General features: G+C 39.5%; 1 protein-coding gene across 2 annotated transcripts in view; it reads right to left on the bottom strand.

Annotated features, from left to right (window-relative positions):
* Positions 1-8,595: 8,595 nt before the first annotated feature.
* Positions 8,596-15,195, bottom strand: part of UBE3C (ubiquitin protein ligase E3C) — an 80,986-nt gene continuing 74,386 nt past the window's right edge. For both annotated transcript variants that reach the window (XM_080579559.1, XM_080579558.1), the window contains exon 23: positions 8,596-12,056. In XM_080579559.1, the coding sequence (XP_080435685.1) occupies positions 11,886-12,056 (171 nt within the window). In that variant the 3' untranslated portion in view covers positions 8,596-11,885. The remainder of the gene's footprint in view (positions 12,057-15,195) is intronic.

The raw sequence follows: 15,195 nt of genomic DNA, 5'->3' as shown, positions 1-15,195 counted from the left end.
TCTGTGCTTTAAATTGCTGTAATTTTCTTGGCCCTTACGTAAAAAGCAGGAGGAGGCATTGATTTAGAGATCACCAAGGAGAAATTAAGGAGTTTCCAAACCAAAAACGTGTGCTCCCAAATGAAAGTCGATCGGAAGGCTGCTCGTGAATTTGGGGTGTCTGTGTGGGAGCGGGGTGAGTTCAAAAAGAAAAAAGCAAAGTTTGAAGTAAGACAGAGGAAAGCTACATCAATTGAGCAAGGCTCAGGACAGCCCTGAGCAAATTACAGGCTTGGTGCTCTGGGGTAAATGCTGCCTTCGAAAGAAATTCCGTTCCGTGAGATTTGGTGCTAAATTGTGGTCATGGAAACAAGCCTCTAAAATTAGATCAGAGAGACAGCTAGCATCTTTATTAGTTTCTCATCAGCAATTAGCTGTGAAGTACGAGAAGTTTTTTGTCCGCTTAAAAAATAGAACGAATAGTAGGTTAGACCAGATCTTTCTGAAGGTCCTGTTGCAAACCTCCGAAGATTCACATTCCAGCAAAGTGCAAAAGCAAGCAGCAGGTCAGCACTGTGTAGTTTGGGAGAAAATAATATAATATTTTGATCTAGGCTTTCAAATATTACACGATGTGGAAAAAAAGTGTTTTTCCCTCAACCTTTCATGACCAATGACAGGTGAGAAAAAAGTTCAAATTTTGTTCAGCCTTTTAAAAATCCGTCCTGTGGTAATGGCTCTAGAGGTAGCACACAAAGCGCTACCTTTAACTCTTTACAGAGTTGTTTTTATATGAAAGTTATGTCACGATGGATCCAGACTGTGAAAACCTTCTGTTTATCAGGTTGAACAACAATGGCAAGGAAGCACGCTTCTGGATGGAACCACCGGGTTGAGATCACGACACTACATCAATCCGATTGGGACCATTGCTGCTTTACTACATTTGTCATAAGCACGATAGAATTAGATGTGTTTGTCCGTAGGTTTTTGGAACACTGTTGTCCTAACTCTAGACTGCATAGGCCTCCAGTAACACTGTTCAGATATAGAAATAACGTTTGGGAAGGCTTAGAGACCAACTTTGCTGCTGAAGAAAGTAAGGGATGAGAAGGTACAATGCCTTGTTCACAGCTGAGGGCAGGACTAGCTGTATGAGATCCAGTTTGGCATTTTATGCAGCAAAACACAGAAAACGCAAACATATTTGCAAACAAGGACGAAGAAACAAAAGATTAAGTAATTAGAAAAAATACATTTTAGTTGGTTAACAAAATATATTTTAGTTGGTTAACAGTTCTCTTTGTCTCAGAAGTAGGATGTGAATATGTTTCCTGAGACTTTGCAGCAGGGGTAATTTATACAGCCACCAATTAAAAATATAATTTATTGGGGCAACTTTTTAACTCATTATCATTATCTGTGATAGCTCGGATTGTCTAATACTAGAAGTATTGCACTTCTTCTAACACAAGAAGTAATTGTGTGTGTGTATATATATTTAGTTTGTTTATATTGTGTGTCTGACATTTAATTTTCCATTCTCTAGGTTACCGGGAAATGAAGGGGCTTGCCATAAATACAGAGCATGACAAAGCCAGCTGGAAGGGGTACTGCGGGGCATACTGCAGAGGTCTGGGTGAGTGTGCGGAGTCAGTGTCCTCAGCTGAACTATTCTAAATTCTAAAACTGCAGTCATAAAACAAAGTGACCCCACCCAGCCTGTCCCCACCAGACCTGAGCCCCTTGTGTGACTGTCCCCAGCTGATGGATCTCTGCCTTGTTCCTTGTAAGCACCAGGTGTGGTCAGCTCTGGCACTGCACCCAGACTGGAACCCAGAGCGGGAACATCTAAACAGTTCTGCAGGACGCAGCTCAAAGTCTGGGGGGCTGGCACTGAGTGCTACTGAACCTCGATGGACTTGGGAAAATTTGGAATCGTGACAGAGGCAGCAGTTAACAGATTTCTATTTGTAACCCAGGGGCCTATGAGCACAAAGAAATAACACCAGTGGCTCCAGGCTGATGTTGCCTCTAATGCAGCATCTATCAGCCTGCTCAGCCTCCGCCGAGGTGTCAAGCTCCCCCTGTTGGTAAATAACCAATCATTCCACCTGAAGCCATCTTTACAAGGCGTACAGAGACATTCTTTTGTAAACAGAAGTGGGTTACACGTTAACAGTAACTTTGTACACACAAGACTAACAGGACAAAATGATAAAAAATGAAATGACAGCTCTCTCCCATTTGACCAGCTTCCTGTAGAGGTTAACAGAGAAATATACATTCAAGAGTGGTCTCAAAAACATACACATTCATGGGCTCATTTTCCTAGCTCCTGTTTGTTGTCTGATCAGAACATTGTTCATTGGTAAGCAGTGATGGAAATTCTGTTTTCATACCACCCTGCCCAGTGCCCTGGTTGCCTTAGCCTGGTGTGGCAGTGTCCACCTGTTGGGTCTTCAGCTGGGCAGCTCAGCCTCCACGACTTTCCAGGCTAACGGGATCTGCCATCTATCATAATCTACCCATTATGTGTCCAGGCAAAGTCTGCTTCTCCCAGATCACCCAAAGTTCAAAAGAGATATCGTGGCTATGATTACTTTGCTTTGAAGAGTAGCACTCTGATAAAACAATGCCCTATGATACGATTCCATGAGTCTTAACTGGAGTCAGCTAGTGCTGAACCACCTTTTAACCCCAAGCTGCATAGTTCAGGTACCGCAGGGCAGGGCCGACTAGTTCTCGAAGAATTCATTAAAATTCTTCTGCCCCACGGTTTGATTTAATATTCAGTCACACTCGTTTCAGTTAAGGTTTCTCAGAAGTATGTTTAAGCTTTAAGATTAATCATATTTGTGTCTTACAATAGGATGAAAGTGCTCAAAAGAGAACTGGCCACGTCAGTGCTTTCCACACAATAGAAGGGCCCGTTGCAATCTCTGCATAACAAGTTAACGTGCATGAAGAAAAGAAGGAGGAACTACATCAGGTAAAGAGCCAAAAGCACCTTCCCTCTCATTTGAGGTAACAGTAGATTTTAGAGGCAGGACTTGTAGGTAGAGGAAACGTTTAATTAGATCTACAGATAGGCATAATAAAACAGAAAAGCTTTTTGATTCAGAAAACCACCTGCAACTTTACAGGTTTATTTGCAAAAGTTTAAAGCAAAAGTCTTCGGTGTTCCTATGGCTTGCTGCTTGCAGCAAAAGCCTTGAATATTGTGCTAAAGAGCAATAAATCTGATGTTCCTGACAGAGGGGAGCGCTGGGATCAACATCCCAATAGCAAAATCAGACGAAGCGTGGTGGGTCTGTAGAAGGTGGTAGCAAACACTCAGGCAGATCTGGGCTGGCGTCCAAGTGCTGAGCCGTAAGTCAGAATAAACTGTTACCAACGGATCTTCGTTGCTCAAGGATTTTCCTCTCTCACCTGGGAACAAGAGGCAAAGATCAGGTTTCACTTTCATGTAACTTGAGCTGCCAGAAGTTAAGCATCCACTTTAAGCCCTCTGACCACAAGAAAAAGAGAAGGAGGGGGCACCTCCAGGGCATGATTTATTCTACTCACTTTGGAGACGTATATATTAGTAAAGAAAGAACCACCCTGTAGAGCTCTGGGTTGCCTCTCCCCTTGGAAGTGCCCAGACAGCCACCTTACAGATGGCTGAAGGTAAGTGAGATGAATTCAGGCCTAGCTGGTAGCTATAACCTAATGATGGAAATTATGTGGCCTCGTTCCAGGAGGTATTAGCAATTCACAGAGTTCCCAGATTCTTTTTTTTAATCATTTTTTATGACTTATGGAGGTCAATTATGAAAAGCCCATCAGAACACAAGAAATGCTTGAAAATGCTGCATTAGAGAGAGATTAATATTAGTTTCTTTCATGTGGTAATGGCCGTAGTCTTCCTGGCCTGCTGCTCTTGTCTGCTGCTTAATGCATCCAGTTTTTCTATTTACAGATTTACAGAATCTATTTTTGGTATTAGCAAAGAATATGAGCATATTTATCAAGGACTGTTCTCACATCATTTAATTATAGTAGTACTGGCAAAGTAATTCTGGAAAGTGCCACTTAATTAAATATAAGCATTAACTTTTTGCTGATAGCTTATCAGAAACAATTAGACTTGAAATATGGGCAATACACCTAATGTTTAAAACTTTAAGTAGGAGCATTAAAAGCACAAAATAACCAATTTTCATTAGAATTCTCCAGAGTTTTTCTGCTGAGCACAACCTCCGTTTTCAATGGCATGGAGCTAGGTAATCAAGAGGTTACAAGTTTATCTGGACTCCTCTTTGTAACCAAAAGCTTGAGCTGAGTGGATGCTTTTGATAAGAGCTTGAAACACTTCAGGATAGCTGAAGTTTTTCCTGATTCCTCATAAAGTATCAGATGCATTCTAGTGATTATTTGGGATGCACAGACAACACTCTAAGAACAGCTGTGGGCAGCCAGAGGATCTCACAGCTTATGGCAAGTGTTTATTCCTCACAAGGAGAGCTTGATTAGCATTTCTGTTCATTAATTTGATCAGGGATATGCTTTCTTATCCATATAATAAAGACAAATATTAGTTAACTCCATGTCATTTTTCATTAATAGCTGGATAGTTCTAATAGATAAGGAGGTCTCAAACATCCGTACAGAACTTTGAGCTCTGCTGCTCTTTGTCTGAAAGCACAGAGGAGAAAAACAAAAAAACATTACAGCAGTAATGAAAAAAAATTTATTCTTAATTAAAGATATGAAGGCTAGACGGAATTCATTTCTTCAGAAGGTGTGTTTGACAACATAGAGCAAAACTACATAGCAGCTGATGAGAGATGTTTTTCCTAGATGTAGCATTTGGGTAGGCAGAAGTAGCAAGATGATCTGCAATAACACCATCTGGCGAACGCCTGTTTCCTTCTTCAGCAGCCGAGAGCTATGTGTAACTATAAACACAGAATAAGACAGAAATAATGCAAAACCTCTTTCCAGTCAAATGTTACACAGAATGAACTAACAGTTGCTCAGGGAATGCAGAAAAGAATAATCTTGAAAATAGTAGGATATTTGAGCAAACTGTTTCTATGAACACATGAACAAATCCTGCAAACAGAATGCAGAGCAGGTAAGCTTAGTCCCAGACTGGAGAGCAACAATTCTGGCAATGCTGAGTGGCAATGATTTAACCATTACACAACAAAAGATCATCCCTTGGCAGCATGAAATCGAGCCAGCAGGACATCTCTACATGTTATGTTTAAGCAATCTCACTGGTGCCAGTGAGAACTCGCACATTTCTGCACTGACTGCCTGACGCGCTTTGCGGGGTTGCACCTAGAACTGCGCTACTCAGCTTTTGTTGAGGTCAGCAAAATTACAGAAGTCCGTCCAAGAAAGTGCAGCTTCAAACTAGATGCTTGATAGTGTTCGTGGAGGAAGAAATGAGTAAGCATTCAGGTGATTTAACATTAGTCCTACAGTTTGATGTTTAGCATCATAATAAAACTGAAAATAACAGACCTCCATTTGTTACTGAATCTTTCTGTTACTTTGAAGTTAATAAAAGATTTCCAAAATGCTTGAAAAGACAAAGCAGCACTGGCAATGAAAAAGCAAAGCCACAAAAATCTTAAATCCAGCCTTTGTGGGATAAGTGTAATCTTTTAACAACTACAGACATCTACAGGCAAGGAAGAGAAATAGCGTTTGCCTAGTCTCCAGTCACATAGATCTGGAAGAGTCCACGAAAAGTATTTTGAAGATGCTACTCTGTTCACTGAACACGTCAGAGAGAAATGAATTTTGCATGACTTTACATCCAATAGGAGCCAAAGGTAAACTAACACTACAAGTCAGTATCCAAGAGGAAAAAAAAAAAAAAAGAAAAAAAAACATCATTTTGAGTCTGCAGATACTTAAGTCAAACTACTTTATTTTCAGAACATCTTCAAAATGTACTTTTACCAAATTAAAATTAGATGCCTTCCTAAGAGCTAGGTGTTTTTGTGCTGTCTAGAAACACACCTGCACATTTTTCTCTGCATACCTGTACGTATTTTATTTCCAGTATTTTCCCTACTCACGCTATAATAGTCATCATCCTCCTGTATTATAGAACATGCTTACAAGGCACATCAAACTTCACTGTAGGCAGCAAATTCTAGCTATGATCTGTACAGGAAAAAAGATCGCACTTGATAACTGAAAGAAATACAGGAAAAAAACATGTAGAAACTATTTTAGGTTCTGTGAATTCTTTAGTTGGGTCTTACCAAGCTTCCTATTGTGAGGTAGCAAAGCTTCGTCCACACAGAGTTGAATGTTTTCTATTTTTTTCTTAGGGAAACTCACTACTTTTATTCTTTATTCCAAAGACGTGACAGAAGTGCCTGTATTTCAAAATCCACACCTCTTGCAAGACGCAAAGCTCTTTTGAGTGAATCACTGGCCCTGATTGTGACACAGAGCAGGGCTGAGCTGAGAGCTTTGTTTGCAAAAAAATCCTGACTCAACATGGCAAAAATGGAAGGTCAAATGTCTTTTACAGCCTAGTAAAGAAGAGAGCCTTGAAACTAAGAAATACCTTGGGACTTCGGTACTCACTCAATTCTGTCCGAAGTCCTGTGCCGGCCGAGGAGTAAACCCATGCACCGTTACAGCCTGGGGGCCAACTGACTGAAAGCAGCAGCAGAAAGAAAATGACCTGGGATTCCTGGTAGGCAAGTTGAACACGAGCCAGCAACATGCCCGTACAGCAAAGAACGCCAACAGCATCCTGGGCTGCACGAGGTGGAGTATTGCCAGGGATGCTGCTCCCTTTTTGCTCAGCACTGCCAAGGTGTGTTGGAGTGCTGGGGTCCAGTTCTGGGCTCTCCGGTAGAGGAGAGAAACGGACCTGCTGGAGTGAGTCCAGTGCAGGGTCACAATGACTAAGGTTTTGGGGCATCCATAGTGTGAGGAGAGGCTGAGAGAGCTGGGGTTGTTCAGCCTGGAGAGGGTTTAGACTCTTTGTAGTGCACAGTGACAGAAAGGAGCGCTTAAAAGAGGTGCCCTGGTCATGGTCCTGGGCAATCTGCTCTGGGTGGCCCAGCTTGAGCAGGGGGGTTGGAGCAGATGACCTCCAGAGATCCCCTTTCAACCTCAATCACCCTACAGTTCTGTAACTACAGGCAATGGGCACACACTGAAATACAGGAAACCACGTTTAAACCTAACTGAAAACATTTCATTGTCAAGGTGACTGACCACTGGAGCAGGTTGCCCAGAGTCGTGGAGCCTCCACCCACAGAGATACTCAAAACCCGACAAGGCGAGGTCCTGAGCAACCCGCTCCAGGTGACCCTGCTCTGAGCAGGGGGCGGGGAGAGCCGATTCCCAGACGCTCCTGCCAACCTCAACCATTCTGCATTCTCCGAAATGCGTTCAACTGGTGGAATTTCACAACCACTCTTTGCCTTGTGCTGTTTCTCCACATACGTCAGAAGCTGTATAGAGTAACAGACACAGAAAAACAGGCAAGATATCTGGGCAGTTGTTTTATTCGTGCTTTTACCTAAATGATGAAGTAGCCTACAGGGTCATTTTTTAAATCATTTTCTGTTGATCAAACTTTCAGTACCAGGTAAGCTGAAGAATATGTGATGCTGTTTGAAAGTATTCCAAGATAAACATGCACAACATTAACTTCGTAAGCATCATTATGGAACTAGAGGTGTATTTAGCAATGAGAAAACTAGAAAAGCAAAGGGAAATAATCCTAATTATCAAAGAAAAAAGAAAATAACATCTTCAGGGGGTCCCATGTATGTGCTGAAAAAGAAATTGCAGAGGATTCTACAAGAGATGTTTTCATGCACACTTGTTGACAGAGGAGAATTCATCACTGTGAATCATAGCTTCTCTTATTTCCAACCACGGAGCAAGTTTTGTTCTTCCCAAAGGTTCTGAAGAAGGATTTCAGAGCGTGTAAGTGTTCTTCAGTACCTTGTTTGAAAGACGCACTGAACCAGAGCTAAACCTCGTAGCTGCAGCTGGGCTGACAGGGGGAACTTCAGAGCCCAAAAACCGAAGCTACAAATTGTCACATAGCAGTGGTAGCTTCAAGACCACTGAAGAGTTTACATTAGCTTCCCTTTTAAAACCAGTTCAATACTATCAAAACTTTAGCCAGAGAGTGCCAAATTTACTGCAAAATGAAAGAAAAGAGCATTTCTGCAAAGTTTCAAGAAAACTCAAATTATTTTATTCACAAAAGCATAAGTCAATAAAAATATAGATATCCTGATCAGTTTTACAGACCATGTTCATTTCTTCTCTCCTTTACTGACAGGCAAAGCAACGTGGAAAAAAAATAGTAACAAGCATTTACATCACAAACCATTATTAACACAGATTCATGTATATGAGCAAATGTTTTAAATTTTTGCATATAATTATAAATACAAAAAAAATTTACAGATCCAACAAAACAATCCAAGAAAAACAGCTCTCTTTCTTTCCTTTGTTTCTGTGCTGTACTGTTTTCAGTGGCAGAAAGAGTATGTGCTGTCTCATTAGCATTTAACAAATAGCTTTTGGTTTTAACTCTAATTTAGCATGAGGTCGTTGCACTGCTTAAAGTTGTTTTTTGTTTTTTTTTGAATTCCAAACCCCTTTGTAGATCAAAGTAGGATGTTTCTGCTAGATTACTCAAGTGATACCAAACACTACTACCAATAGCATCAGGAAGCTCATTTTCTTTTAATTACGGAGCACCCCACATAAAAACGAACTGAAGATAATTCTTGTTCAAATCAACCTTTACCCAGCTCAGTGTTCACTCGGGAAGCTGGAGCCAAATCTCTCCTCTTTTGTTGATGTAAGTTCTCCCTAGAAATAAAAAGCAAGCTTTGTGAAATGTATACAAGCATGGCTCCTAGGGCCACAATGGAAAATGAGATTGACTAACAAGGGAAACTATTTCTGTGGGGGATATTTTTGTTTTTTAATATCCAGCTAGCAGGACTAAATACGCATCCAGAAAAATTCTTGATGAGATGAACAAAGCAAATGCTAAACTTATTCTTTTATTCCTTCTATGCCTTTTAACTGTGGAGAGACGAAGAACGTGTACTCTTCCATTATAAAGATAAACCTTGACAACAAAAAGTTTTTAGAAGTTTGCAAATTTCCTTTTCTTTGAAAAACCAAACAAAAAATGCTGTCTTTTTTCAAAAAGCGAGTACTGATCTAGGAGGAAAAGCAGTGACGCATAGAAATTGCCCATAAGGAAGGGTTGTCTTGCACAGAAAATAACTCCAAGACCATATTGAGTACTGCCATAATTCTGATGATCAAAATCAACAGTAATGTTTCAGGTTAGTTGCAAGCAAAGTGCTTCCTGTCTCTGCCCACCTAAACTCTGTGAGCATCACAACCGGGAAGGAGTTTGCTCGTTTTTAAAAAACAGAAAAATCAGTTTCCATATATAAACAATTCCTGCTATGTGAGAGCTATGTGAGAGATCGTTTAGACCACTTAGCTCCTCAGGACACAACTATCTACACCTGTATTATTTCTCATACTTCAATCTCTTGCCCCTTCAAATATCCAGCAATAAATCATTGGAAAGCAGGGACCCACGCTTCATCCTGACAATGCAAAAACAGCTGACAGGCAGAACTGAAAACACTTGTTTTTTGCCAAAGGGAAGTCCTACCCTCTTCTCCTTCCAATCTGAATACTGAAAGTGATATACATTGTCGCAGCACAGATTTTCAACTGACTAAATGCAGAACGAAATCTACAGGCTACATGACCTGTGTCAGAATTTCGTACTTAATGTACAGAATATACAAAACAAGATCAATGAGTAGCAGTTACTGAAGAAATAAAGAGTATTTTCAGTGAACTCAAATTCTCTAATGAAGTTTTCTACCACTGTGTGCGCGATTCTTGCAATTACATGACTACTCCTACCTGCAAACCATTCTTCCTCCAGCCTACCCTCTCTCTGGAGCTTGTATTCACAGTAACAGACAGGAATAGTGTGCACTGTCTCCTTTTACAAAAGCAGAAAGCATACTTTACCAGTCATGTTTATGTGGCATGACCCCAGCACAATTTCTGAATATGAGTATTTAATAAATTTTAATTTAATTATATAAAATACAACACTTCCAATATAGCAAAGAATGAAATTGAAAAATAATTTCAAAATATTTAAACCATTAGGTTATAAAATAAATAATGCTTTCTAAGAGAAGTGTTCAGGTTTTCTAATTAAGAGGAGGCAGTTCCACTATTACTGGTCTCATTTTCAACTTCAAGTTCCATAATTTATGTAGAAAAATATACAAGAAAAGAATTCTGGGATAAAGAATAGGTTGGGTATGTAATACTTAACATAAATAAAAAGCCTAAAGCAAAACCCAAAAGAAAACCAATTATTTTATTTCTGTACATCAAGACTACAAATAGCATTTTAACACTTCATTTATTACCCAAATTAAGAAATTATACATTTATATGGTTACTAGTAAACATCTGAAAATCACTCCGTTTCCCCACATTTAAAGGATATTGCTGGTTACTGCTTCTTAAATATGAAATCCAACAGTTTTCAGTAACAGCATTTTTTTTTTTTGCATAAGTGATGAATACAAATCTGATTGTAAATGTTGATGATTTAAAATATAAAACTAAAGTTCAGAGGGATGCAGTTATGAACCTCATAGTTTGAACTACAATTCAGTTTTTGAATTGACTGCAGTTTGCGCATGTATACCCAGCAATGTGCCTACTACTAGAGGATCATTTCCTTCCATATGAAACCACTTTTTTCCCCAGATATCCGATCGTCCAATTACATTAAGCAGCATATTCCCACCTACCTGTCTTAGCAGAAATTCTGCAGGCAGGTGGATATAAAGGCTGTTTAATCGCAAAAAATAATGAATTCGACTAGTGTCTACAACACAGGTATGGTATTTAGGATGGAAAGAAATGATAGGGAAAAGGAATGTGAATACCACAGGCTTCAAATATAAAAGATAAAGCCTGATAACTTTGGTTCAAATAATTTTAATCGTTGTTACATGTTCCAAAAGTGATGACTTTTGCATGTGCTATCTATGCAACAGGAGTCCAATACATTAAAAAACTCTGTACAGGCACAAAAGACAGAAATGGAGCAGACAAAACATGGATGGTCATATCCATTTACGACAGTGTTCAAGTGATAATGACACAGCCAAAGGTTGAACTTAAAATAAGCGTGTGCATCTGATTTCTCCAGAAAGCACAAAAAATATCCTAAGAGTTTATCTCAGTGCCTACCATCTTGAGGGAGGGTAGTATAGAACAAAATCAGTCATATCTTAATTGCAACAACTATGGTTTGTAAACAATTCTATAACGTAAGTAAAGATGTTAGGTTACCAGTAATGAGCATTTTTATCCTCTCAGTTGTGGGATATCTGCAAACATCTGCTTTGCTTTCATCTAAAAGATTAATTACAGGATGTCAGCCCTGTCTCATCCCAACGTGCTGCACGGTACACAACTTTATTGCCAGTTTGGGAAATTATTTATACTTGAACAGCACAAAGCCAAAGCTTCATCTTTGGTTAATTTCACTGAGATGTCACTGTTTTTTCAACGTGCTCCTTCCTTGCATAAACACAGAAAACAACCACACTGCAAACAGCATTCAGTATTTTGAATCATAAAGCAGTGTCAATGTAATATTAATGAAACCTAACTAACAAATTGTGTTTAAAAATGAAACCTATTTGAGGGCATTTGATAAGACATAAGAGCTGCAGAAATTCGGACAGAATTCCCTTAAAACTGCGTGGGTATGGGTGCTGCTTATCGAGTAGGCACTGGTTCGTTCCTCTGCAGACCATCCAAGTAAGCATCAGTTTGACTCAGCTTAGTTCAAATCCAGCAGCACATTCAATGGCATAGAGGAGCTTGCTTCGCATAAGATTTTCATCGTAAAACTCAGGAAGTTTCAGCAAGTTCATGCAGGTACTGGCAGTCGGTAGCCTGTCTAGATCAGATCCTCCATTGTGAATGCAAAACGCAGGATATAACTCCTGAAAAATGCAAGAGGAAAAAACACGTCAAAAAAAGAAATACAGGCCCAAATCTAACCCCTAACAGCTGACCGTTTTTTTTTTTTTTTCCCCTTTTCATTTCATTCCTGGTAATTTGTTATTGTTTGTGCACTCTCTCCTGCAAATATACGATGCTACAAAAAAGTGAAATATTAAATGCAAAGAGTAGAACTGCAGCATGCAGAAAATCCTAGTTGTATGTGGGAGAAAGAAACAAAGGATTCCCAACTGTAGGCTGTTCTTCCAAAGCCTCCCAAATGCACATGGATCCCGTTTCTTCTGTAGGAACAGGGAAACAATGAGTTCCTGTTACACTGAAGTTTCCTAACAGTGAAGTAGATGCTGAACACAGGGAACTAAGACCACTAGCAGTAACAGAAGAGGATGTTCTGTCCCGTTTGAATAACATATAACGTTTGTTATTGTGGAACGACATGGTTTCTTCTGAGAATTATACCTCCCCCCCCAGCAGGGAAGACACTATTTCCGTACACGCAAAAATCCCAACAAACCAATTTTTGCTCTAGCTAATGAAGTGACGTGATATGCCAATTACAACATTCTTCTCGTGAAGTTTAAAAGTATTCCAATTTTATGAACAAATACTACGTGAGCATTTACTTGTCCTGTTAGAGGGGATATTCTGAGGAGAAAGAGGATGAATGACTGACCAGACTGTAAGCAGAAATTTGATGCAGTTACATATTACCATGTAAGTTCCTTTCTCTGACATCCAAAAAAAAAAATCCAAAACAAACCATTATCAAACACACCCTTTCAGTGTTATCCTTCTAGAGCTTTAGTTTGTTGGCATTCCCCAGATGTATAAATTCTTCATGCAGGTAAGTATCAGGCCTTCACTTTACTTCACACCTCACTACACACCACAATATATAATCATTTTCTTTGTTAAATTCAATTGCCTGATACTATCCATGACTCCAGTTAAAAGCTCTTCTTGCCCTAAAGAGATTTCTGTCTAAACTAATCTTTCAAGAAGCCTAAAATTTATAAATTTTAAGGCAAGCAGTACTAATGATGTCAATAGATTTGTTCATGTGTAAGATTATTCAAGTATTTACACTAGGGTGGTCTAGAACTCTCAATAAAGTGGTACTTTATGCTCTCCAAATAAAGAGCCACCTTTATTTAAAGCAATTCTATTGTTTCTTCATAATTGTAAAACCATCCAGCTGTCACTGGGGTGATTCAGATGTGCACGACTCTAATAACAGAAACTTGTCAAACCCTGATTATTCTTATGACGCGATAACCACGGATCTGAGGAACAGGTTTTTGTCTGTTGTATGTAATTTCGTATGTAACATTTTGTTTCAATACATGTGATTTTTTTTCTGGAAAAGTCCATAGCAAAAAAAAAAATACTTGTCACTTCTAAGCATCGTTTCTGCTGGCAACGAAGTATTCGTTTTATCAAAGGCTTGCCTGAGGTAAAGCAGTTCTGATTTCAGAAACTGGAAAAAAAATCCCAGCTCCAAAGGCAGAAGGTCAATGAGATTCTAAGCTAAATTATTGTTCAAATGGAGGCTTTAAAAAGTATTTCATGGCTAAAATGCTGCATTTTTAGTATACCTTTCAAAATGATAATTGAATTCCTCTACTTTAGCTTTAAAAATGGAAAAATTAAGTTCTGAATTGAAATGTCATGCCAAGGGCACCAGTTGTTGCATAATTAAACACCATACAGCGGGAAACTGCGGGAAACTGCAATAGTTTGGAAGTGGAAAGTATCATCCATTTATTATGTGACCTGATTGGAGCTTAACAATTTTCAACCGTGCTTTAATGATTTTTTTTTCTGTAACAATCACATTCATGAAACTTATTAAACTTTAATTAGCTTTAGCAAATGTTATTTTGAGTCTGAATCTGGCAGCGAGAGTTCCAAATTTTTAAAGGATGTAAAGCTAGACTGTGCTGCCTGTAAGGTAGGAATGTCAAGACATTCCCTCCTCTGGGTTGTCCAGTCTGGAGAAAAGGAGTCCCAGAGTCCTCCAGGCTTCCTAGAGAGGTGGTTGGTGCCCCAAGCCAGTCAGTATTCAAGAGACACCTGGATAACAGCCTTAGTAAATCTTCGTTAAGCTTTACCTTTTGCTTAGCCCTGGAGAGGCCAGGCAGTTGGACGTGAAGATCTCTGAAGGTCCCTTCCAACTGAGCCATTCTATTCTGTCTTAAATTCACACACACTAACTTTAAGAAAAGGTGAAGGTTCTACAATATATAGCACGCAAAGCTCTCAACATCACATTGTCATAGGCTACCGAAAGATTATTCCTCATGACAATACCAATTACCCATTTCCTTTTCTGGCAAATATTGGCCAGCATTTCCCGGCAACCCCCTGGTTTGTTGGTAAACCCATTTTAACAAAACACTTTGATATTTCATGTTCACAAATTACAAGACAACCTGCATGGCAAATTGTGGAAGTAACTGACCTAACTCCTGCTCAGAGCTGCCCAGCAAAGCAGCAGTAATGCCTCTTCACTCTGTTTTCTGTTGCCAAGACTGCAGCATGTGGCTAAGCTTGCAAGCCTCTTCTACAGATTTTTTTGTTTGTTTCGTTTTTAAACTTACCAGTTTTTCAGCATTATAGCAGTAACTATTTCACTTCCATTTTTTCCTAGCCAAGTATGTTGAAGCCAGTTTGTCGCCTCTCTCCCAAGTACACAAACTTACAACTTTCCACACTTGGTTTTGTTCCATCCTGTTTTCAATGTGTCACTGTCAGTCTTAATATTTTTCTTCCTACATCTCTTCAAATGTCACATTCACCACCTCAGAGCTGGGTAGCTACATCTGCATCTCCTGCTCTTCCCTTCCAAGTAGGGTGACAACATTTGTAGACTTGTCTTTAATTTGTTCCCACACAACTGTTTCCTAGTTCTCCCTTCATTACATACATGACTGACGTGCTCTGTTCTATCTATCCTGGTCCCATCCTACAGTTTTCTAATTGTCCTTCCCACTGCCCTCTAGAATCCTGTCCGTTGCTAGAGTAAGGAGACCATGCAGTGATAAACTCTCCAGGCCCATGTGAGGAGGAGAAATACTTGTAGGATTCTAAATAACCAGTCACACAAATCAACCAACGAAT

The sequence above is a fragment of the Anser brachyrhynchus genome (genome assembly GCF_964034855.1).
Source record: "Anser brachyrhynchus genome assembly, chromosome: 2".
Classification (NCBI taxonomy): Eukaryota; Metazoa; Chordata; class Aves; order Anseriformes; family Anatidae; genus Anser; species Anser brachyrhynchus.
The sequence above is the reverse complement of the archived record's forward strand: the minus strand, read 5'-3'. Positions and strand labels throughout refer to the sequence as shown.